The 27045-nt window shown below is 41.4% G+C and overlaps 1 protein-coding gene across 1 annotated transcript in view; it reads left to right on the plus strand.

The window, feature by feature from the left end:
* The window catches only part of tmem65 (transmembrane protein 65), a 38355-nt gene extending 11310 nt beyond the window's left edge, over positions 1 to 27045 (plus strand). The window contains exons 2-7 of the mRNA XM_083981843.1: positions 18753 to 18797; positions 21349 to 21416; positions 21576 to 21630; positions 23802 to 23844; positions 24338 to 24443; positions 26448 to 27045. Coding sequence (XP_083837969.1) covers positions 18753 to 18797; positions 21349 to 21416; positions 21576 to 21630; positions 23802 to 23844; positions 24338 to 24443; positions 26448 to 26561 — 431 coding nt within the window. The 3' untranslated portion in view covers positions 26562 to 27045. The remainder of the gene's footprint in view (positions 1 to 18752; positions 18798 to 21348; positions 21417 to 21575; positions 21631 to 23801; positions 23845 to 24337; positions 24444 to 26447) is intronic.

The raw sequence follows: 27045 nt of genomic DNA on the forward strand, positions 1-27045 counted from the left end.
CAACAAATCTAAATTATTTATCACCTTATTTGCAATATACAAAATGGCTCTAACAAGCAAAATTCATAAATAGTTTGACAAAGAAACACTCATCATCAATAGGAATCACACTTCATGTAACAGGATGTTACTGTAGGATGTTAACATTTGCAACTAACCTAAACAAAACCACAATTTTTCATCATCATTCATGTTTGAACTTGCACACAGCAACAGCAATTTTACAATTCATAAAGGGAAATAATAGTGTTTGTGCTCAGTGTTTGCTTCAGCACTGCAAACTGTTTCATACTAATAACGCTTGTTAATTACAATTTTAGTGGCAACCATGTCTGGTGGTAACCTAATTAAGACGGCCAGATAAATGAATGAAATGTAACAGTAGAAGTGACTGAAGTGAAAACTGCACTTGTTCCTCATATTTCTGCTGTGTCTCTGGTAACCTGTGGCCAATGAGTTAGATGCTTATTTGAGGTTTTGTGTTGGTGGTTTTGTGGTTTTATGTATCTCGCCTCAGGCCCAGTGTGCAGGAATCACTATTTCCAAATCATTGTGCATGAATTTTGTATGTGGTTTCTTCATATTGGTTCTGTTAGATCATAAACATAGTTAACAAGAGCTAAAGCAGCAGGATGGAAGAAAGGTGCAGACTTCTTGGTGCAGATATGAGGATCATCCTGTGTGTGTTTGCTGCTGTCAGGGTGGGAGGCATCAGCAGCCGGTGGTTGTGTTCCTCTGTGGGCCGAGAGCTGGAGCTTTGCCTGTTCTCTCCAGGTCTGATGTGTGTGTCTTTGTGCAGTGAACACTTCCTGCCAGGGACAATAATAGACTCCTGAAATTAATTCAGACAAATAGTGCAAACCCACAGGGAATTAATTAGTGGGAACAGGACGCTGCAGCAACAAACACAGGGCGCATCTTTTTTTGTTTGTTTGGATGCAAATCCTGTTGAGTGCAGCTGCAGGTATTGACACAAGTACACAGGGAAAAAACTCATAAAGGTAACAGTTCCTGTTTTCATGAGTTATAATTAAGTGTGTAGCTGTTAGTGAGCACTTCTCCTCTGGCAAGATCATCCATCCACCTGGCAGGTGCAGGATCAAGATGCTTATTATACAGCGTAATTACACAGGTGTGTTTCAGGCTGATCACAGTATCTGTACGTTCACACAAAAAGCTTCCAAAGAGGCAAAGTCACCCGAGGATGTGCTTCAGACAAGACAGCTTCCAAAGCGGCAAAATATGTTTAGCCGCTTTGGTCGCTCTTTATGTGACCGACGTCAAAGTTCGATCGCCCTGGTCATTTAAAGGAGACGAAGGACACCTCTATTCTGAACCACATCATAGCTAATTACCATAAAGTAAAGACTCAACTTCCTGTCTTGTGACACTTTGGATGCTTTGAAGCGAGACTGACGGTTGAAGCTTTGGTCGCTCAGGTCGCCGGGCTTGAAATGAATGACTTCTGGTGTTTTTGAAGCTTTGGAAGCTTTCGGTGTGATCGCATAGTAAAAGGCCACTTTAAAATGTGCAGTTTAAAGGTAGGGTGGGAGATCCTGGGGAAAAAAAACGGTTCTAGCAGGCCACACACAAGTCAAAAGTCCAAGCCCCTTTCCTCAGACTTCTCTCTGAAGCCTCCAGAGCTCAGGAACACGCAGCGCTTGTTCAACTGGGTTCACATCAAGGTGAAGCCGTGAAGGTGTCGCCCTGTGTGGTTTACTTTAGGGCTGACCCAAAAAAATCGAAGCTTCGTTCGTTGCCATGGTAATCGATCATGAAGTCCGTGATCGATTGGTTTTTTTTTTCTTCCTTTTTTCCTTTTTGACAACGGTTCTCATCGGCAATTGTTACATTAAAATGAGTAGGCGACTTGGCATCCTGGAAACCTGCCTGATTTTGGAGATATGCAGTGTTTGTTTGCCATTACGATCGCGCACCCCCCCGGCCGTCGAAACTTCGATTAAAATCGCAAAGCTTCAATTATGAAAATATGATAATCGGGTCAGCCCTAGTTTACTTTATCACTGGCGTTGTCTTTTCCGTGGTCGTAGCTCGTTGAGGCAGTAGAGCGGTACACGCAGAGGAGAGAGAGAGAGATGCCAGCTTGATTGACACGTCACAATCCAATTGACTTGAACTTGGATTCAAGATGATTGGATGGTGTTTTTACAGGATTGTCCGTCCCACAAGTGACTGACTTTTTTAATTTTTGTGAAAAATCGTTTAATTAATTGGTTGTAATCGGAGTGTGAAGAGGATTTCAAACAATTTTGTAAAAAAAATGCTCCCGAATAGGATCTCCAACACTACCTTTTACTTTGAAAAGAGAGCTGCAGAGGTGCTTTTTTATTTCTTTTTGTAGAGGAAGAGAAGTGAAATCACCCATAATGATATCATAACAGTTGTGACTCAATCCGCTCAGCACAGTTCCTGCAGTGAGCCAGCACTCCACCTCGGGAACATGTCAGTCTCAGCCTGGTCGGGGATGTGAGCAGGAAGAGGCTGCTGGAGGTGAAGCCATTATTTCCTCTGAGACCTGAGACAGATGAACAATCTGAAGCAGGAGGAGAGTTTGAGCCGCCCAGCAGCACCTGAGACGTTTGAGTAAGATTGAGAGAGAGCCGCCGTTTGACGGGCACATAAATTAGGTCTTCACCTCAAAACTTGAGCTGCCTCCTTAAATCATTTTCTGAGAGCTGCCAGGTCAACAGCAGCATGATACCGCTCTGCACCGAGCAGAAAGTGCTGCCTCATGCAGGGAGGATGTCGGCTGTGAGATGCAGGGGATTCATCTTAGATTCATAAACAAAGACAGAGAGATGGAGAACAGAAGGCTGAAGAAAAGGAGAGGGAGGTGTGGAGAGATCCAGCCTGCTGCTGATGCTTTGATTAAACACAATAGACAACGACTTCACAGTTCTTTAGAGCTCAAACAATTAAAATCTCATTATAATAGTGGTTGGTTGTGTTTCTCAGTAATGCTGCAGAGTTATTAGTGTAACCTAAGATTCTCCCTCAGCCCTCCACTCAATACATTTTCTCATGCGCCACAAAAATCTATATACTAATTAAATTAAAGGTGTTATGTTGTATTGATATGCATGTTTTGTTTGATGATAAAGCAGCTCGAGGTTTAATATCAACACAGTGTGGATGTATCAAAGCCTCAGCCCACAGAGAAATACACACAGTCTTTAATCAGGAACTGAACATCAGGGCTTGACACTAAGCTTTTTTCCAAGTAGCTCTGTGCTACCATGCTGAAAAATTTAGTAGCATACAACATTTTTTAGTAGCTCAATGAAAAATCAGGAAAGACAAACAATGCGAATGTGGTGTGAGAAAATAGAATATTTATTACAACCAACCTTTAGAGAGTTCCCGATAAAAAAAACTAAAAGAAAACACCAAATATCAGCTACAACTTTAAAATCAATTGTATTATTTCAAACACACTCACTGTGACTTCCCAAGGGAATGGGCATGTTCGAGGGCCTGTTGTCCCACCAGGATGTTGACAGGTTTTCCAGCTTCCACAAGACGGACGGACACAATCTCACACTCTGTATTGGATACATCTGTGTCCCCGTCTATGAGGACGGCTGAGGACGAGGTCGTGTGCTGATTCGGTCTTCTCTCTCAGCCCTTCTCTCATGACATCTGCGATCTGGCCGGTCATCTCTGCACAGCGTTTGTCGTTGTTGTAAATTGGATTAATGTCAACGCCATTTTTCTTGTGGAGGGCGAATAGTTTGCAGAACATAGTGAGAGGAATTTTCTCTTTCGCTACATAGTATGCGATGTTGAACTTCAGTTTCAACAGTTTTTTTGTCTCTTCATCCGAACTGGCCTGCTGGCGCCCAACAGCTTTCTTCAGGACTTTGTTCTGACCCTACATTTCTCATATTTGCGAGACATGGCGTGCTTCTTCACCGTGTCTCTCTTCAGCTGCGCGTCTCCTGTCAATGACGAGTTTTTCCCCGCTAACTTTGGATGCTCATCCATGCCCTCCTCTACCATCTCGCTTAACGCCCCGTCCTCTTCTTCGTCCATGTCGCTCTGGTTTCTGTCTCTCCCATCATCTTCCCCTTTATCCTCCTCTCTTGCTGTGAAAATAATCCATTAATGGTTTCATGTCCACACCGCCGACAGTCTTTCGCTTCTCCATTTTGTTTTTAGCTTTTAGTTTTGCGCTGCAGTCTTCACTGTGTGTGCATGTAGTCACGTGTCTGTTATGGAAGGACTGCATTGGTTAGATGAGAGAATCTCTGTATCAGATCTGATTATGTAGCTACAATGCGCTTGAATTGGTAGAGAGAATCGGTTGCCAAAAAAAAAAATAGAAAAAAATACTGCTCACATTCAATGTCACACAAAACAGTGCATGTACTACAGTTTCTGTCGGAGTCGCTCTGATGCGACTGAATGTAATTTTCTATTTGCACTGGAAAACAGTTGCACTGTCGAGCCCTGGTCATTAAAACCAGCCGTCAGGACTTCCTGTGACTTTATGACGTCACAATAAACCAGTTGCTTAGCCCCGCCCACCTGAACCTACTATCCAATGTTGCAGGATTTATTTTCTCTGAGTGTTTTACATGAAATCTGCTCTATTTTTATTAGCTCACTCAACAAACAGTCAACCAATCAGAAGACACCACAAATATCAACACACAATAGGTGTATAGTAGTCGGAAATGTGCGTGGACCTCCAGTGGACCAGGACAGCCTGAGCTCCCAGTGTAGAGCATCCCATAAAGATCACACTGACAGCACACTGAGTGTAACACAGTGCACATGTCAGTGCACGATGAAATCAAACAGGAGCCACCTCTTTGTTAGTGTGTCTGTGTTTGTGTATAATTAAACATCAGCAGATGCCGTGTCATCTGTCTGCCGTCAGCCTGCTGATGGACTGCTTCCGCTCACACACTGCACACACCTGACAGACACACACCAGTTCATCTCTACAGGCGTCCCACCAACTACAAGGGATTCAAACTACATAAGTAATCAAATTCAACAGATGCAGATATTTATTTATTTTTAATTTCACTGTCATCCCATCATGCATTGCATCTGTGAAGTTTTGAGCATCTGTCCTGATCAATTACTCATCACCACTCTGGTTTGAGGCGCTGAAGAAGCCGAGCACCAATTACATCGACTCAAACGTGGAAAACAAGACATTTTTATTTTGACTCGATTTGCATTTTAAAACGTTTTGTTTTCTCGTTGGAAGTAGGTGGATCTGTGAAATCCTCCTATAATAAGACGTGGCAGCTGTCAACACTCACACCCTGAAAGGCCTGTTCATTCAGCCCACAGCAAATCAAATCAATCATCATCATCATCACATCTCTAGAATTAGAATATGTGAAGTACAATTTCAGATCTGGTAACTAACTAATCATATTATGGGAACAGTCTGCTCTCCAATCTGTATTGATTGTTACACCTGCTTAAAGAAACCGGGAACATTAATCTGAAGGCAATCATCAGAAGGAACTGTCTGTACCACCGGGTTATATTAAAACTTCAGCAGAATTTAAACTGTTTCCAGACTTTTTAAATGACTGACCTCTTGTTTCTCGGGGTGCTCTGCTCTACATTTGGCGGAAAACAGCCAATCAACAAGCAGAAGTTTGTCGGCTGGATCAAAGAATAATTCTGTCAGTTAACATCAGCAAAGCTCATGAACAGACCAAGAACTTTAAAACAGCTTTGAAAAAGTAGAACTCATTTTCTGAGACAGCTGAACAGTGCAGTTTTCAGCAGACGTTGCATTAATATATCTCTGTTTTTAAATTTAAAAAATTAGGAAAAGAAAAATGTCAGAATACGACACAGTTTTTATTTTCAACATAGAACATCACTTCTCAACTGGTGCTAAAATACCAATGAACAGGAATAACAACTTTTCTCTATTTTTTACATGGTTAACATGCTGAAGATGAACTGCTAATGAACCCTGATATACGACTGAGTCATGAAGTGAAAAGTGATTTATAATTCAGCTCTATCATCAGGATGCAAACTTGAGATTTGTTGTTGATAAATGTATTGATTGATGATCTAAAATTCTGTGATTACTGCAGTCTGAGATTTTTATTTTCATTTTTCAAGAAAATCAGTCAGATCTTTTGACTTCTCGAGTGTGCTTTTCTGTTGAACTTCGTATGAACTTTATCACTTTAGACTCTAGGAAACTAAGATCCACAATTTTCTTTTTTGATATTTTATGGATTAGTTAATCAGTCGACTAATCATGTTTTTTTCAGATACTCCTGTGAACTTTTACAAAAAAGTTATCACTCCTCTGAAATGGAAGAAATCCTAAAGTTATCCACTTAAAGGGATAGTTAAAACATTTTTGATTTTTTAGTCATAGCAGTAGGTTCGTTACCTTTAATCTTCGGTGCAAGCTATTTTTAGAACGGCGGAGCAGAGTCGCGAGCTGCTCAGAGCTACGCTACAGAGGCTAATGGGATTTCTTGGTTTCCCTCATCAAACTCATCAAATACACAATGCAGCAACAACTCCAAAACGCACTGGTGGTCAAGTTGTGACCTGCACATTCACCACGCTATGAGATAATAACAGAACGTTACCAGACAGAGTTGTTTTAGAGGTAAATTCATGAAAAACCACTGATGCGCGTTCCCGTCTAGGGCAGTATTTCAGCAAGCAGTTTCTGCATTTGCCTCGAAAACAACTTAACTTTAATTTTTTTTTTTTTTAATAAATCAGTTTGATAGCTTCACTGTTGAGAAATGTTGCCAGAGCGAGTTTATTCTATATTGCTGCAATTTATTAGTAAGAAAACAGCTGTTTACGCTTTAATTGAAGAGACATCAGGGAAATGACAGAAGACAGACTGTCCTGTCAAGTGTCCAGGAAACACAGGCTGTCAAATCACACACACACACACACACACACACACACACACACACACACACACACACACACACACACACACACACACCATCCACAGACCCAGTGCTTCCTGGCAGCTCCACACCATCACTTGGACGCCTCTTTTAGACTGAAAGCTCTGGAAGCCAAACCTTCATGTGCAGTAAAAGTGACTGGCAGCGTCGCACTTGGCATCAAACAGGTTTGAAGAAAACTCATCACCATTTTCACTCCGGTGGCTTCTAATTAGCTTCCACGTCTGTCCGACCTGCAGACGTCAGCTCCTGCTGCAGGCTCCAAGACGTCGGTGCGATGAATGTTGTTGACACTGGAATAAGAATCTGTGATTAAATCTATCACTGAAAATTAGACCTTCTGAGCTCCGAATGCGAGTTGCCATGACGATTGTGATTAACTATGCAGCGACGAAGAACCACTTACGTGAATGCAGCAGAGTGGCTGTGGTGTAAAATGCAGTAGAACAAGAAGTATTTTTTTTAATCCCACAGTTTATTGCTCCTTAAAACCAGTGCAAAGTCAGAATTTCCTCCATGAGCTTCAGAATTAAAAGCCTTTCAGAAAAGATGACGGATAAAGTTTTGACTGAGGATTGTTTGCTTTGTTTTGTAAATCAGTTTTACAAAACAAAGTGAGCTGGTGAAGAGTTGCTTGTGCGCAGCAGTTCTCAAACCTAAATGATTAAAACTGTGACATCACAGCATGAAGTTTCCTCCAGCTGAAACTCCTTTTTTTTTTTTAAAGGGATACTTCACCCAAAATCAGTAATTCACCAATTTTCTACTAACCGTCATGTCAACTTAGGAAGGGTTTGGAGAACATCAAAACGCTTTTGGAATTCCAGGGGGGGGGGGGTTCGGCTGGCAACAGATTTTCATATAATGGCGGTGGATAGAGTTCACTTTTGAATCGTCCAAAACACACACTATGAAAGATACCTCCATACTGCTCGTCTGTACTGACCCAAGTGTCCTGAAATCGCCACATGAAAAAGTTGTTGGAAAAAAATAATGTGATTTTTTAGCCTTGTTGTAGTAGTAGCTCCCCGCCATTATATGAACATCCGTTGCCAGCCGGACCCCCCCCTGGAACTCCAAAAGCGTTTTGATAACTCCGAAAGTTCTCCAAACCCTTCCTTGGCATGACGGTGAGTAGAAAATTGGTGAATTATTGATTTTGGGTGAAGTATCCTTTTAAGAGCTGGAGCTTTCATTGTTTTACTCAATTTTTCACACCTGAACAGAAATGCTGATGTTGCCGTCTTGTTCAAACTTCCATCTCTTAGTGTCTTGTAGTTTCCTGGCTCAGAGGGAAGTGGCTCTTAAGAGCAGTTTCTGCTGAGAGCAGGACTCTGCTCGCTGCCAGACAGGGGGAAGACAAAGGACCGTGTAGCTGCTGGTGGAGATGCTGTTTGCTTTGTCAAAAACATGACATCCACTTTTCTGTTTTTTTCTGCTTCAAAATCAGCATAGTTCAGCTCAGCCTTGGGCTTCCCGTCTGCCAGACGTCACTGTTTTCAGACACTTGGCCCAGAGGAATCACAGGCTACAAGAATAATGCGAATGTCAAGGTGTTTCCAAAGTGTAAAGCTATTTATACCCAGCAGAGCACGGCCCGCAAAGACAGGGTGACGGGGAGGCAGAATGAGCAGCGAACAACTGGCTCCCTTTGACAAGTAGGAGCCAAAAGCAAACGACTGGGAAGCTGCTACGTCTTTGTCTTTGCCTTCCAACTTTTCTGCTGTTCACTCATCTGTGACTGTGACTCTGCTGCTATCAGCATAATGTGCAGTAATACAAATTTTTTTGTCTGCGTCAGTCAGACCTATTTCTGGACACGTTCTCCCCCAGGAGCAACCGTGTTTGTAGTTCCACTGCAGTCGAAATTCAGGAGGGGTGTAAATGGGTTATTCCCTCAGTGTGGCCTGATATTTTCAGCAGCACATTTGAAATTAATATTCCTCCTTTCAACAAGATGAGAAGTCAACAGATACTCCAGTGACTCGGTGAGGCTGCACACCTAGAACAAAGCTGTTGTTTGGATTTAGATTCCTCTCGGATCACGATCATTAGTGGAGAAAACAATGTAGTTTAGTCTGAGTGTCGTACCAAAGGAGAGGTATCTGACCTACGCTGTGTCCTTTTTAGGTCGGTACTAACTAGTACAACTCTGAGTGGACAGAAACAGCTGATGGTATCACAGTCGTCTTCTCCAGTCAGAGTGTGGAAGAAATGAATCCTACAGGTTGCATCAGTAAAAGCTGCTCTTTAACACAATTTGTAAACGGTGTTGTAGGTTAAGAAGAGCAGCGAGCAGACAAACATTCAAAGGACACATCAAAGTGGTGGAAAGATATGAATCAAAACTCAGATTGTACATGTGCATCTCAATAAATTAGATTATCTTTTAAAAGTCAATTTCCAGTAGTTCAAGTCAAATAGCCCCAACCGAGTGCATATACAGTAGATGGACTTTTAAGAAGGCCAACATTTCCATATTAAAGATGCTTTTTCTTAATTGGTCTTTTGTAATATTCAAATTGTTTGAGATACTGAATCTCAGGTCTTCATTAAATGTAAGCCATAATCATTACAATTAAAAGAATGTGAATAAATAAAGACATGAAATGTTCATTTCTGTTTGTAATGGATCTATATTAGTTTAACTTTTTCAATTGAATTACTGACACAAATAAACTTTTTCTATGATATTCTAATTTATTGAGATGCACCTGTAATTCAGATGGTGGATAGGATCTTCTGACCTATTCGCCCAGGCCAGGAGAAGGTCATATTGAGTTTCACTCATTCACTCTTGCAGGCTGAGCAGTGTAAGGTTCAAGACCGATCTCTTGGGGGTTAAAGGCCTTGCTCCAGGGTGGAAGAAGAAGCTGCTCTTTGACTAAACCATTCCCACATTTATTTGGGAATCGAACCATTGCACCTCAATTAACAATCCCAACTCTTTAACCTTTAGGCCGGCAATCTGAATTGATAAATCTTTGCCTACAAGATCTCCTTAGAACAAGTCAAGACTTGGATTCACCACCACTTACCACCAGGACCATGAATCCCTTCACCGTGTCCCTAGAGCAAGATACTGGATCTCTGACTTAATGGGCACCATGTAGCCTGGAAGATGATGATGATGATGATGGTTGATGATGACCCAACATTCCCAGCTGTTGCCACAGGCCAGTACACACTTTTTTTTTTTAGACTGAAACAGCTTTTTCTCTCTCTCATTAAATCCGTGGTGTTGAAACCACTGAGGCTCTGACACTGAACTCGTTAGTCAGAGTTGTGTTCCTGATCAAACTGGTGAAGTTATGTTTCTGTTTGTTTATCACCAACATTAAAGAAATGGTCATGTTGTGGAGGAGCGAGCTGCGGATTAATGTGTGTTAAATCACATCTTTGGCTTAGTTCTTCAGATGGAGAGAAGCTTGTAGAGCTGAGTAACGGCATTCTGGGGAGCGATCATTTCACCAGAGAGTCTTCCTGACTAATGTGTTTTAGGCTTCAGTGTGCAGCTCTGAGATTTAAGTCCTGCTGTTACTGGACCTGTCCAGTTCGGATGGAGGCTGTAGAATAGTGATGCCATGATTTTATTTTATTTTTTTAACACAACAGTATTTCTGATTACACTGAACAGGTGAGACAATAATTTTAGACTAGAAATGTTACCTCTGACACTCACGTCATGTGATAAAAGGATGCCTGAAGTGTTTTATTCTAGTGTCCAACTCACTATTGATAATGATAACTAGTCATATTTCAAATTTAATGTGATCTATGTTGCAGGTACCACTGATACATGAATATGATTTAAAAGCGTTTTTTACTAAGTGCTTAAGATATGTCAAAGTTCTGTATAATGCTTTGGCCAACTTTGGGGATCAGCTATTACTTTATAATATTTGGTTAAGGTTCATTGTTGATTTGGAAACATTTAACCAGAGGAATTTAATACTGTGTACACACTGAACACTGGTCCCAGCATTGTCACAAAGACACAATAGCTGCTATAACAAACCCATAATAAATGAAACTACAGCAGGGGTCCAAACGTCTTTGGTTTCCTGCTGTTAATAAACTAATTGAGTGTTTTTTAATAAATAAGATTGTAGGGGTTTGGTGCAGAGAGAGGTGGAGCTACATCTGTTTTGGGGTATAGTCAGGACATTGGCAGAATAATTCATTTTTAATATGAAATGCAGCAACAGCTCAGTGAAGCACACACTCTCATTTACATTTACTGGCCTTTTATCTGGGAATTCATCGAAACGTATAAGGTGCATTTCCATCTGTTCTGCCTTTTCACTGTTCTCCAAAACATCTCAGGCATCATCCCTTCTGCATTCAATCATTATTACTCAATCACTTCCACTGCTTTATCTGCTGAATGTCACCCGTTAAACCAAAACAAAACAATCAATGATTAATTATGAAGATATTGGGTTCATCCAGCTAAGACTGACCCTGGCCTTTAGTAAATCACACCTTCTTGGAGGTTGTTTGTTATTCATACTCAGTGACAGTCAGTGTGATGCAATACAGTTCAACACCACAACCTGCAGCCTCCAAAACAGAAAACCGTCTGAGAAAAAAAAAGAGGCTACAGTATAGTTTTAGCTAAACGTACTTGACAAACGGGAAACAAAGTTTATATTTAAACAGCGTATGCCTCACTTGTTAAGTGTGAAATATCTTGCAACAACATTTCACATTGCTTTTCTTCTCTAATGAGCCAGTGGTGCTGACTGTAAAACTAGCACCAGCAACTCTGTATATCAATGTGCCTCTCCTGATATTCACATACTATAAAACAGTGGTGAAAAACAGGGGAAGTTGCTATCAGCAGTCTTTATTGCCAACATTTAGTAGTGCAAAAAAAAAAAAAAACAGTCCGAAAAAGTGTCTAATAAGTCAGAAAAATACTAATCAAAGTGTCAAAATAACTTCTTAAAAATGATGGGGACAGACGGAGTTTGGTGCAGAAGAGTTTATCCCAAAATGGACATAAACCCGAGCCTGAGTACTGAGCCTGAGCCTCTGTACTTCTCTTTTTATTCTTTACAGATAACATTTCCTCATATTCAAATTCATTTCTCGTCAATCCAATATGATTTGTTCAAAAATAACGACGTGATCTTTCGTCAACGTAATTCCCCGCCCTGGCTACGTGGGGTCTTTTCTTTGTGTCATGTTTAACTACAAAGTAGTCAGCGCTTTTTGTGCTGACTCAATTATTTCCAGCTGAGTGCAGACAGAATTTTAAAAAAAAGTTTATATTTACATCTCAGTTTGATATATGGAGCAGCGTTCAGTTGGTTGCACCCTTTGCTTTGATGTTATCTTATTGCTTTGACTCTTTGCTCTTACAGTGTGACGGACAACACTCACTACCATGACTGCTGCCTCCTGGGACAGTACACAGCTGCTTGGTGCTTTCACTGGACTGGAGCTCTGGGTACTTTCCAGGTCACGGTGCCCTTTTTTCCCCAACAGTTACAGTATACCCCCCCTGCTGGCTGGCTACATATTGCGAACACGGCAGTTTGTTATGCGAGCGCACACACTCACCCCTCCCTTCACGATCAATACCAAACAATATGTTTTTGTTTCTTAACACCCCAAAAAAACCCATCTCAGTGCAGTTTTGCATCTCTTCAGTCAGGGTTCAGATGGGGGGCGGGGCTTGGTGCCTGCTTGGTTGTGACATCACAAAGTTACGGAAGCCCTGATGTTTCTTTTTAAGGCTCAGTTTCTGAATACAGGCTGAGTGTATTTGTGGACTGAGGCTTTGATACTTTCACAGTATTATATAGGTCCTAGAGCTGCTTTATCATCACACTACACATGCACATCTACCTTTATGCAATATAGTACCTTTAAATTTCGAATTGAATTTCAATAAGCTTGAAATATCTTCAAGTGATCATCGGTCTAATATATTCATCCGCACCAATCTAATTTCAGTAACAGAGTTCCTCTCTTTGCCTTTTAATGTCCAAACTTTCCAAAACAGGAACTGGTCGGTCAGGATTAAAGACAAACTTGGGAAAACTTGTAGGTGATTTTTGTTTTTCTAGTCACAGAGATGAATCGGTACCCCGGAGCCATTTTAACTATTCAGTGCTGCTGCAGTGGAAATACTGATGCACTTTAAACATCTGACTGCACAGCAAGAGGGAGGGAGGGGGGGACATGCAGGTTTAAAAAATGAGTAAAAGCGAAGTAAAATTTCACACCGTCAGCCTCTCCAGCGATTCCCAGTGTCACATCCTGGATAAATATTGTTGCTAAGCAATACAGCTGCAGAATTTGTTGCCTGGCAACTTTAGCTCATTGAGCAGAAGGGAAGCTCCAGATCCTCGTGTGAATCTAACGGCACGAAAACCCCAGAGGGTCGGACTCAGACGGAGACAGGTGGTTTCCTCTGCTTAAACCTTATGGGATGGATGCTTCATTTGTCTCTTCAACAGGCAGAAAGAAAAAGTTGTTCAAAGTGAAAAAGAGAGAGGGAGGGTAGGAGTCTGTGGAAAGTGAAGGTGGTTCAATGGAGATCGTATAGTTTTTATTCTGCAACGGTTCAAAGTCTCGTATGAGTGACATTGACAGAGGAGACTCAACTACAAAGGTTAGACTGATATATATAACTCACTATATGTGATTATCACCTAGGCTATATCTAACCTTTAGTGTTTGGTTCAAAATCCCCACAGGAAATGTCAACCAATGGACAGGCAAGCCCATGATGTGCTGTCTTGACAATTATCAATCATCTTCAAGTCCATTTAAAGAGGAACTATGCAGGATTTTTCACTGAACTATGCTACATTTTTACCTTAATTAAACAGCTTCAGAGTATGATGGTTAAATAAATGACTTGTAACTTGTTCCAGGGAGAATGGAGGCTCTCTGCCTTCCTCCTAGCGTCTCTTGGCTGAAAACCAACCTGGCCACATAATATCTTGTTTATGACAGACCAGACTACACAAATATACACGTCATAACATCGTTTATGATGTGTAAAGTTATCCACCGCTCCATGGATTGATTTCTCACTGGCCTCGTTGAAAACTAATGCACATGGCCGCGAGGAGGGTTAGCAACACAGAGGAAAAGCGACCGGACTTGCATAGTTTCTCTTTAAACTAGGGCTGCAACTAACAATTATTTTCAATATAGATTAATCTGTTGATTATTTAAACGATTAATCGATTAGTTGTTTGACTTTTTTTTAACCTTTTATTGACCAATCAGTGTTTCCCAAACCACAAGATGACATCCTCAAATGTCTTGTTTGGTCCACAAACCAAAGAAATACTCAACAGTAATTTAATAATCGATTATACTGTTTGATTAATCGATTAATGTTACAGCTCTACTTGTAAAACACTTGATTGTGAATCATATAAAAATCCTGACATAAAACAAACACATCCTACTCTCGTCATCCCACCACTCCGGATTAAGCCTCGTAAATTGCTGGCATTTTGTTAGCGACTAATGTTACGTCGTATACAGGAACTCAACTCTTCTTTTCTGCTCTAAAAAAGTAGTTATGCTGATGTTTTAGAGAAGTGAAGAAGAATTGGTTTTCAGCTAAACTGCCAGTTTGAGTATGAAACTATAATATTTATTAATAAATGAGGTGAGAGCTGATAGAGTCAGTGTCAGTGGACGGTGAGTGAGGATTGTTCCTCCTGCTCCGTGTGCTAAAACAGACACTGACCTTTCCACAGCAGAGAGGTGATTCTGTCCACGCCACTGCTGTCGGTTTGTTTTGAAAGATGAGTCTGGCTTCTCGCTTCTTAATGCAGCAGCAACACACACACACACACACACATTTATTTCTGCAGTCTTGGCACCTATGTTTCTTTGCCCTAAACCTTGGCAGACAAGTTAGTAGGGGTGGTGAAAAAAATCGATAATCGATTAATCGCGATTATTAAATGACCGATTATGAATCGATTATTAATTTTCCAAAAATCGATTATTTATATTTAAAAAAAAAAAAAAAAATATTCAAAAAATTTTTTTTTTTTTTTTTTTTCAAAATTTTTCAAATTGTAATACAAAGGCGAGTCCTCCTGTTACTGGATGTCATACAGGATTTAACCACAAGGTGGAGCGGTCTGTCTGTCATAACAAGAGGCTGTGTAACTGAGCCAGCGAGCAAGTGTGTCTGCACTAACAAGGTGCTAACGGTGCCGGAGAGAGACAAAGATCGATACAATTGAGTGGCGACAGCTTTTGATGTCGCCGCCAGCGTGGTCACGTGGTTCATGTTCCAAACTAGGCTGCCGCTGTCATGTTTTTCTATGGGACAGACAGTGAGCTTGCTTTTGAAGCATAAAGTCCGCTAGCTTAATGCTAAAGTTGTATAATGTAAAACACCATAGACGGGCTAACAGAAATTAGCATCGCTACAACCATAGCAGTAAAGCTGCTAAAAACTGTTTTAATTCTGGCTTTAGCGCTGTTAACACGTCACAACATGTGGACCAGCTGGTCTTCCTCCATAAGAATCTGGTTGCTCCAGAGCAATGATTTGATCACTGAAGTTGAAGTTACACAGCGTGCTCTGTTTTTATAACAGTAGGCTAAAGTAAAATGTGTGCAAGCTGGTTGTTCCAGAGCAATATTATTTGATCACTAGTTCCGTGTGTTGTGTTCTGTTTTTATGTGTACATTATCTAAAGCCTACAGTAAAATATGTGTTGCATCTGTCTTTCAAAAAAATAGACTTACTAATTTAAATCTCCTTTGTGACACTTCCAAAAATACAAAGGGTCCATGATCAGTTAAAGTAACTTATTGTAACAAAAAATCCAAGAATCAAGAAATGAGCCAACAAGCAATCAACGCACAAAGAGAAAATTAATCTGTGGTTTTCAATAAATAAAAATAGGCTAATAATAATTCAGCAACTGACTGATAATAATCATAACAATAATCATTAATAATCGAAAATCGAATCGATAATCGTTAATAATCGAAAATCGGTCTGTAATCGAATCGAGACTTCAATAATCGTAATCGAATCGAATCGGGAAATTGGGCCAATTAACCACCCCTACAAGTTAGTGAAGTTTGTGCAGTGAGCTCATTGAAATGCACACAGCCACACATATACACGCTCACACATGCACACAGAGAAACACACACAGAAACACACACACGGGTCAGAGGGAGGAGCACTTGGCAGATTAACCCTTTGCTATAATTGACCTGCTCCAGTAAATGTTCACTCCCTAAAGAAACACACTCTGCTCCAGTGACCCACTTCTCTCCGGTCGGCTCAGAGTCTCCACCAGGAGCTGCTTCAAGGTGTGAAACCACTTCCTTCTGATCATCCTGCTCTGTTTTACACAGAACTAAACCTTTTTATTTACTGTACTGTATAGTACTGTATTTTATCTGTAGCTGTGCTTTTCTTAAGAATTATAAGCCTTAGATAATTTCAGGTTCGTTGTAGGCTAATAGCAGTAATAATCAGGGCTGTAACGATTAGTCGACATAATCGTTTACGTCAACGACAATTTGTCGACGCGAAATTTTTGCGTTGATGCATCATATTTATAAAACCCTGCTGTCAAATAAACATTTTTTTTAAAGCAACACTATGTAGTTTTTGACCTTAAAATAAATTGTAATTTATAAATCATAAACGATTTAGAAATATAGTTGTTACAAATATTTCATGGGTTTTTAATTTGCTCTGAGAACATGAGGTAAAACCAAAGTTGAAACAGTTGCTGCCAAAATAATCGTGACTAATCTAAAAAATAACCAATAGATTAGTCGACAACCAAATTAATCGTTAGTTGCAGCCCATAGTAATGATTTAATCAACTTTATAACTTCAAAAAAATCGCCTCCTCGGTGTCAGCCCAGGAAGCAGAGAGACGTCCTGATGAATAAAGTTTCCAGGTTCTGCAGATGTTTTGTTGCAGCTTCACTCTTCTGGCACGTCTTTGTGTTTATCAGATGTTTACCTTTTTGAAGGTAGTGGCTTGAATGCAGAAACAGAGGCAGTGCGACAGGGGAGCTGTGCAGGGTTCATTGGACTCGACGTCCGTAACCTTGGGCGGCCATGTTGGCGGAGCTCTGTTCAAACAGATTTATAAAATGCAGCCTCATCCTTCTCTTTAATGCGCTGGCTCAGTGGAGGTCCGTGACTCCAGTCAAAACACTGTCTGATTTAAAAAGCTGATCCGGGCTCGGCTTCTGTCTCGGCGCGGCCATACATCGTCCGGTGATGAATTCCACGTCAATCAGACCCCTCCAGGGTCGACCGCCCTCCGGCTGCAGGGCCGAGTATCTGACAATAAAGTTGTTCTTTATGCAACAAGTTTTTTTTTCCTTCTCTGTTGTTTTTCTGAGTCTGTCATTTTTTATATATCGAGCAGAATTCACCAAATTGATCAGAGTCAGTTTTCTCATCTGGCACTGGTGCTTTCATCTGAAGCAACTCTAAAGCTCAGAAATACCTCAGCAGAAGATGTGATGATGTAATCTTTCTATATTTGTTTTAATTCATTTAAATAAATAAAAAACTGAGGTCTGCTCACTGTATCAGGGTTCCCATGTGTCCTGGAAAACATAGAAAATGGTTGACCAATTCTCCAGTCATGGAAAACACATGGAAAATGAGAAAAAAAAATCAACTGGAAATTGGAAACATCAGCTACCAGAGCTCTGATTTCTTTTCCAAATAACCCCACAGTGACAGATAGAGGAGCAGCAGCAGAGAGCTGTTTGGGTGTGGTTTAAAAACAAAAACATGTTTGTGTGGTTCTATGATAAATTTGTCATAATTTCTTAATTTCATGGATAAATTAGAGCCATAGACTGCACACCTTTAAATCAGACTTATTGGGGTGAGAGGGAAATAAACATAGAAGCAAACTGGTTAAATGTACAAAATAAGGTACAACTATGAAAAGAACACTTCTCTAAAGCATGAATGGGACGAGGGATGTATTAGTGTACAGTATGATGTGATAACACGTCTGACTGTAGCAGCTGAAAATATCCTGGAAAAGTCCCGGAAAATATCTCAGTATTTTGCATGCAATATTGTGTCAATGTACGGATGCAAAGTATCGATCTGAACAGACTAAGAAGTTAATCTTATTAGGAAAAACAGATGTTGTTAAAGTTTTCATTTCATTTTTAGTTGAAAAAAGCTAATAACCACGATACATTGCAGCATATTGCACTACTTTTAATATCGTATCACAGGGCCTGTGGTGAATCCCACCCCTGTTCTGAACAGGGCCTGTTAAACATGCAGGGTGAGGTGTGTGGGACGTGTCAGGATGAAGAGATGAGTGTTACCCAGGACGTTTCCCTGGAGGAGAATAGTGATCAGGAAGCAGAACGAGGCCGAGTGACTGAGTTTGTGTCGATGGTGAAGAGCCGCTCGTCACTGTGGATGATCAGAAGTTCCTGTGGGAATGAAGAGCATCCTCACAAACACCATGATCGTCTATTTATTATGCAATCTAATTGAGAAAATATCTAATTTAACAAAATGTAAATGAGACTTGTTTAATTCCAGTCCTCCATCCTGCTGCTGGTGTGTGAATAGACATAAAGCCACTCCAGTGTTGTTGTCTTGTGACCCTCATTAGTGGGTCTTTGGTTTATCTGGTGAGTTGTGTGATGTTTCCTCGTCGGCGTCTCAGGGATGAAACGGTTTGAGTGTGTGTGTGTGTGACGACACCAGAGGACGACTGTGACGATCAGACCTCGGCCGTTAATGAGACGACTTCTCATGTGTTTTTTGATGTGTTTTCTCTTCAGAGACCGCGGAGACCTCGCCGCTGACTGCAGCACAGATCAGATATGGTGAGAGATTGTATCTGACACACAAACACAAACATGGAGCATCTATGCTGTAGATGAAAGCTGTATCTAAAGCTACGCACAAACACACTGTGATTTTCTCTTCGTCGTCGGTATGCCGTCACCAGAGTCTGAGCATCAGAGGAAACCGGGGCTCGATAAGTGACCTGACAATCAGACTCCACCAGCGTCTTCCTGTCGACTCACAAGGGAAGAGTCGACACACAGAGGTCACATTTAAAAACAACAAAAGTTTTAGAGGAAAGTTTCACATGTGACATTGAAACAAGTTGGAAACTTAATTGTCACGTCGTGTTTAATTGCTTCAGGAGTTTAGTAACAGACTTAGTAGTGAAACTCTTAATGCTGTTGTATAATCTCAAAGTCAACAGACTGAGAACAAGTGAGTCTCAGTATTTTAGTGAAAATTCAGAAATAGATAGTTAATTGATCCCAGGGGGAAAGGAGGTCTGTTCAAGAACAGAGAAGATGAAGTGGAGAAAGATAAAGATTTTTAAAAAACTCATGAATGAGACTCATGAATTAACCAACAAAACCTGAGCTTGTCATTTTTACATTTGCAGGGTGTCCGCGGGGTTTTAAAAAGTATTAAAAAGTGATAAATCAAAAAAGCAAAATTTAATGGCCTTAAAAAGTGATAAATTTGGTCCAAAGGTATTAATTTTAAAGAATAGGTATTATTTTTTTTCTTTTGGACAATGACTGGTTTTATTTTGATGAAATAGGCGTAATAAAATAAATAAAGCATTACTTGCTTGCGCCGCTACTTCAAAAAAAAAAGGAATGATATTGACGTCATATCAATTAATTGTATTCATTGGCCGCTAGAAATCTAAAATCGTCTTTGCGCGCATAGTTGTCAGGCGGATAGAAGTGCTAGTGAATCTCTTCGGATTTTAGCGTGTGGCAAAACGTTTCGAATATGGGAAAATGCAAGTTTGCAGAAGACTTAAATTGAGATGACAGGCGCCTTGATGTAGCCTATGTGTGTGTCAATGTAGATGCACGTCACGCGCCGCACATCCGATGTGCTCTTTTTTCATGCATTCGCGGCTCACAGCTCCATGAACCTTCTACCGCCAGCCCGGTGTTTAGTCGGACCGGGTCCGGGTCTGCTCCGTTTGAAAGGGCAGGAAGCCCCGAAGCGCTACAGATACAGACACCTGCAGCAGCTGCAGCTTCTACTGAGAGCTGAGGTCAGATGGAACGCACGTGAGACACAGACCGACGGTGCAGATGTGCGGACATTGTTGAAACTTTTCACACTGATGTAAAAAAAAAAACATATATATGGCCTACCACTGTGTTCTGTGACGGTAGAGACAGAACCAGGTATTTATTTAAAGAGTTAGTGAGGTGAGTTGGGTGAGGGAGGGAGGGAGGTGAGGGAGGAAGACGGAGCGAGGCAAACTGGGTGAGGGAGGGAGGGAGGTGGAGTGAGGTGAGTGAGGGGGGGGGGGGGGGGGGGGTGGGATCAGGGGAGAGAGGCTGGTGATTGAGAAAAGCATGATAAGATATTTTATTTTTGATCAAATGTTCCTGATGACTTATGGATGATGCCCTGTTGTGCAACCGAGTCTCCTGGGTAATGGTAATGATGTAAGTAAGTGTTGGATGATAAAATCTATGTACATGTCATAAAATCTTTCTGATTGATACTTGGTGCAACTCGATGTTGTGGTGGTATTAAAAAAAATCTGAAGGTAGTGAAAAAAGGTATTAAATGGTAGTAAATTGACTCAAAGATTTGTGTATATACCCTGATTTGGGTTTTAGCTCGAAACAAACAAACGTCTTCACTGGACTTTCAGCATCTGATATTGACTATGGAGGGTACTGCACTGTACTGTACCTTTCACATTTTAATCGAAACAGTACCTGTTTTGAGTACTTTTGTGTGTGTATTACAGTTATTTTGTCTATAAAAAAAAATTGTAAAATTTTTGAATATTTATTTCTCAACAACATCACAACTCCTCAGCCTTCAGGAGTACTTTATGTTTTAGGGATGGGAAATGATTTTCGAATAATCAATAGTCATTCAATGAAAAAAAAAAAAAACATAGTTCATGAAACTAGCGTCTTGTCTGAAAAAATGTAAATGTTTATGTTCCCTTTTTACTGTGGCAGAAGGGGAAACATAGAAAGACTCCAGCCTACAGCCATCAGAAAGTTCTGTGTGAAACTCTGTAAATAAAAAAAAACCAAATGAAACTGAGGAGCAGCACAAACTCTGCAAGGTGCCGACTTTGATGAGAAGCGGTACTGAGAGTCGGTTTCTGTGGAGCTGGACCAGAACCGACCACATTCACTCCACTGACCGTCTCATACATCTCTATTTATTCTGTTCGTCTTTTGAATTTAAACTCTGTTTCATCAGTGAAACCTCAATATTGTTTGAGACTGAAATAAATGAGAAAATAAAACGGGTTGATTGTGCAGCTGCAGAAGTTTAATCACTTGTTTAATGTCACAATTTCTGTTTTTTAATCCTCCCGCCGTCGTCTAATAACTCGTCTTTACTCATTTGCAGTTTTGTTCCACAACGCCATCCCCTTCGTTGGCTTTGGCTTCCTGGATAATGCCATCATGATCGCAGCGGTGAGTGAAGTTATTTACACAGAGATGAAGAGATTAAACTTTGCTGCAATTTACTGAGCTGAAAGAAAAACAGATTCTTTTTTTAATGAGATTGAATCGGAGCAAATAGAAAAGAAGTGGTTTAAAGACGAGGATGTGATTCTCTGCTCTGTTCTCCAGGGAACTCAGATCGAACTCTCCATCGGAGTCACGCTGGGGATCTCCACCATGGCCGGTAAGAACCACATCAGGTCCTGACTGGAGTTACTACATCCAATCTCCAGTTTTATCTCTGATATATATGAAATTGCAATGAAATGTGTTTCTTTTTTGAAAGAACAACTTCTTCTTCAGATCTGGTTGCTGTTTATTGCAGCACATCCCGCTGTCATCATCACGGCTGCAGCTCGGGGGTCTCAGTTTGGCTCTTTATTACGCCGAGAAAAACCATAAAGGCGCCGGAGCTTCGCTTTCCCCCCTCATTTCCCCCCGCTAGATTATTCCGTTTCCATGGATACTTGGCTCCAATTTCCTCTGCAAAGTGCAAATCAGAGGCTGAAGACGGGCTCTAGATCAATAGCTGCGCTCTGACGCCTTTATCCGTCCAGGCGCTGCTTTATATTTGTTTCATCATCATCCAGCCAAGCAGAGCCGCTCCGCCGGTTCATCACTTTAGTTTTTTTATTCTATTTGAGGAGCGACAACTCCCCGCCGTCTGTCGTGTGTTTATTGGCTCACTGTCACACACAGAATCAGTGTCAGAGTTGTTGTTGTTGGTGAGATTGAGGCGAGGTCGCAGTCGCGCGGCCGTGGTCGTGGAGTAGGAACCTCCAGATGGAGACGCAGCTCCCGCAGGAAACTTCCCGGTCGCTCGGCTCCGTGGCGTCTCCGCTCCTCTGATCCTCCAGAGATCCACTCAGAGCTCAACAGTCGCATCCACAGCGTTAATGACCGTGGACAAGCACACACACTCTGCCGTCCCCCCTTGTGAAAACCCAAACCCACAGTGTGAATTATTCATGGCTGCCAAATAAACTCTGTGCAGCCTGGACACGAGTTTTTTCTGCTGACGCGTCGACCACGAAGGCAGCAGAGGAAGGAGCTGACGAGAGTCCTGGTGGTTTTCCAAACATGTTCTTTGATCTGAAAAAAAAAAAAAGTTTTGCGCCTCGTCTCACTCCCACCGACGCGAGCTCATATTGTGTTGCGCTGCTTTGATGTGTTGTTTGGACGCCCTCCTCCCTGTGTTTTTAGGATTTCTGCATTTTCAGAGATGCATGTGGGCCAGTTGGCACCGAGCGGAGAGTTTTTAGGTATGTTCTCTGTATTTGTTCTGGTTGTTGTGAGTAGGCGAGTTTGAAAAGTTTTCTTCAGACGGAGGCAGAGTGGAACGATTACAGCATCAGTTGTCTATCCGTCCATTTATCATCAGACACTTGTTCAGCTCCAGGTTGAATGAAGACGAAGAGGAAAGATGGACCATCCACCTTCCACCGGTTTACCTCACATGTTGCCAAACCAACTGGGATTCAGTTTTATCATACACTATATATATTCATTATATAAAGTCACACATTTGAGAGAAAAAAAAACCCAAAATTTATGATGAAAAATGTGCAAATTTGTGTATTTTTATTCAAATCAAGGATGTGTCTTTGCTCTTCTCATGGTTGGAAGAGCTGAACCTAAAGCAGGCCACGTCTGTTCAACCCTGTAAAGTCTAGTCACGTTTGCTTCCTTGATAAAAACAAGAAATTAGCACATTTCTAAGATTTTCTTACAAATCTGTGACTTTAAACTTAAAAACTCTGAATTTTTAACCCAGAAAGTAACGTTAAGGAAGGAACGAAGTGGAATCAGGTCACAACACCTGGTCAGAGTGAGGATGGAAGAAGAGAGAAGAGAGAGTGGATTCAACTCACTGACACGTTTTATCTCCAGTGCGTTCAGCAGTGCACTGAGAGTGTGTACTGAGTTGACACAGATCCCTGTGGACCTGACTCCCGGCCTCAGGCTCTTCTCCTTCTCCAGAGGACGATGTCTTCGAGGACCTGAACTGAGGCGTGTGTGTGTGTGTGTGTTGGCCAGACATGAAGGAGCCACAGTTCTGCTCTGAGCTGCTCAACACACTTCACACTTCACAGTCTGAGAGAAGAGGAGAAAATAAAAAGACCGATGATCCTGGACCTGTCGACATCACTAGTCTCAAACCCTCAGGAGAGAGATTGCCCCTTTTCAGAAACACAAGATTTCTCTCTTTTCTCCTAAAACAATTTCAGTCTCACAGAACTAGATGTGTTTTTTTTTTGTTTTTTTATCAGTTTCCGGCAGTAAAACCTTTATTGATTGTGATGAAATTGTGTGTAAAATCTCTTTAATGGCGTTTGTGTGTTTGTGTCTCTGCAGCTGCAGCTCTGGGGAACCTGGTTTCAGACTTGGCCGGTCTCGGGTAAGATCCTGTGATCCTGTGTGTGAGAGAGTGTGTGTGTGTGTGTGTGTGAGAGCAGGTCAGTGTCAGTGCTGTAGGTGCGTTTTTAAATTAAAAAGCGCAAATTAATAGAACAAGTTCACTTTGTCTTTGTTATGTCTTTTCCTTTGAATTCATCCATGACACTTACAGTTTGTTTGTTTTGTCTTTTTCCTTCAGGGTTGTTTTTTTTTTTAAAACAAACTCTTACTTATTTGTTCTGCTGTGTGTTTGTGTGTGTGTGTGTGTGTTTTTTTTTTGTCTTTCATCTCTGTGAAAACAAGTTCATATTTCAACCTTCAGACTGAAGCTTTAGTGTTTGATTAGAAAGTTTAGATCGATCAAACACACGTTGCTTTAACAGAACAGAGCAAGAACAGTCTTTAAAAAGCTTTACTGTAGGTTCAGGGACAAGTGTTAGGACCTGATGCTAAATGATTGTTGTGTGTGTGTGTGTGTGTGTTTGTGTGTGTAGTCTTGCAGGTTATGTGGAGGCTCTAGCGTCCAGACTGGGGATGCAGGTTCCAGATCTGACGCCCAAGCAGGTGGACTTGTGGCAGACCAGGGTCAGCTCTCACTCGGTGAGACTTTGATATTTGACTTAATTGTATTTGGGACGTTTTTAATGAAACAGTCGACAGAAACGAGATGAAAGGAAACGAGACGAGCAGAGCGGCGGGAAAAATAAAATAATAAATGTCACCAGCTGGAGTCAAACTGAGGACGCTGCCAAACATTTAGTAAAACTTTATTATATTTCCACTTTTTTTTCTTTTACAATTAATTAACAGCAACAAAATTCAACTATACAGACATGAAACTGTGGTGAAAACAAACAGGAGGCTGAAGAGGAGCAGGGAGATCAGAGGAGGATCCATAGAACGACACAGGAAGTCAATCACCCCGTTTACACCTGGTATTAGCATGTGTCTCCAGGGTCCACATTGAGATCCTAAATTAGAAAATAAAAAATAAAATAAATAGTAGAAGTATTTCCATCTGCGTAGTTGTATGCGGATACAGGACACATTACCGTTTACACTTGTGTTCACTGTGGTGATTTGGCCGATCGATCACAATCCGTCCTCATTGTGTCTTGGGTGTGTTTACACCTGTACTTTCATGTGGTCGAGCTCTATCCCAGTGTTTTTCAACCTTGGGGTCGGGAAACACCACACACAATCTTAAACAACTGTATTCTATACTTTCACTTTCTCGAATATAAATAGATTTCAAATAAAATGCAACTTATAAAAATATCTGAGCTGGTGCATCACATGATGACTGCACGTGATCGCGGGGTCACAAATGGGGTCACGACGAGTCAAAAAATGTTGGGAACCACTGCTCTATCTGATTGCAACCCGATCACTGCAAACGCTTGTTAATGCCAGGTGTAAACGGGGTGAATGTTTTCTTTGCGCCTGTCAGTGAAAAATACAAAGTCTGCTCTCAGGTCCTGAAAGTTAAAGGATAATTTCCGTTTTTTACAACCTGGACCTTATTTCTAGCATAAAATACAATCATTTTACTCACCCAGAAACTTTGGTGTCATTTGGAGTTGTTTTGACGAAATTAGCCCCAGTGGAGCGGCGCGTATATCCGTATAATGCGAGAGCACGGGGCACCCAATGCAGCCTCTAAATATCACATTATCCGCTGCAAAACTCGTTCATTTCGCCAATATTTTGTTATGATACACTAGTGATATTCCCCTCCGAGCCCGTGGTGGCATGTTATCAACATGCTGCGCCTGTAGGTTGACTACTAACCTCTGATCTGGATGATGTCATCTCCGACCGCCGCCCGGCTCATTCTGATAATCATCATTCTGCTTCGGCATTCGGGTCCATTTTTAGCTCAACTAGCCGGAGCTTTAGTGAGTCCAGGCTGCAGAGAGGAAGCCTGTGGAAGCTGAACTTCATCCAGCTGCTCATTTTGTTCTGACAAGTCAGAAACACGCAGAAACGAACCATAGCATTAGCGGTAGCAAGTTAGCCGCGCCGGGCAGCGGTCGGAGATGACATCATCCAGGTCGGAGGTTAGTAGTCAACCTACAGGCGCAGCATGTTGATAACATGCCACCACGGGCTCGGAGGGGAATATCACTAGTGTATCATAACAAAATATTGGCGAAATGAACGAGTTTTGCAGCGGATAATGTGTTATTTAGAGGCTGCATTGGGTGCCCCGTGCTCTCGCATTATACGGATATACGCGCCGCTCCACTGGGGCTAATTTCGTCAAAACAACTCCAAATGACACCAAAGTTTCTGGGTGAGTAAAATGATCTTATTTTATGCTAGAAATAAGGTCCAGGTTGTAAAAAACGGAAATTATCCTTTAACGTGGAGGTGAAAGCTGAGAGGAAGCAGCTGAGATAAAAGCAGCCTGTTGTGTTTTAGAGGACAAAGTAAAGCTACACAGTGTTTCATTTAAAACCTGTGACTCCTCAGTGTCTTTAATAAGCTGAAAACACATGAGTTCAGGTCCTCAGTTAAACTAATGAGTGGGTTTTGTTCTGGAGTTTGGATGTAAAATGAAAAGTCAAATTTCTTCCTCTCCTCCTGGTCGTCCCGCTGCAGGGTAAAGCCATCGGCATCACCATCGGCTGCATCCTGGGAATGTTCCCGCTGCTCTTCCTGGACGACGACAAGGACAAAGAGAAGGAAGCAAAACCCGAGGCGCACTCGTCCTAACTCGGGTCACTACAGCGACGCACACCTCTACAGTACACACTGGATCCTGCTGGTGTCGCGACAGAACAACGTCTTCACCGTCTGATGTTTGTCCGTCGCGCTCAGGCAGCGTTCACTCAGCGTGAGCCTGACGTCCAATTAGATCTCATGCTGACAGTAGGAGGCGCTGTTCTGATTCTGTCATTGATTCTTCATATCGATAAAAACATCATGTTTTTAGATGATACAAACTGTTTACTTCCTGTTTTACAGCTAAAGAGGCAAAAAGATTCAGTGACTTATATTTATTTGTCTTTCTTTGTATATGTTTTTCCACAAATACATACAAATGAAGCTATAATTAAATTAATACATAGGAAATGTGTCGGACTGTAAGCAGACAGGACAGACAGACAATTATAAAACACTATAGAACTGTAGATATTCATAAACACAAGCCACCAGTCAGGTGAGGCTGCAGACACACACCTGTGTGTATCGACCA

Source organism: Trachurus trachurus (genome assembly GCF_905171665.1).
Source record: "Trachurus trachurus genome assembly, chromosome: 11".
NCBI lineage: Eukaryota > Metazoa > Chordata > Actinopteri > Carangiformes > Carangidae > Trachurus > Trachurus trachurus.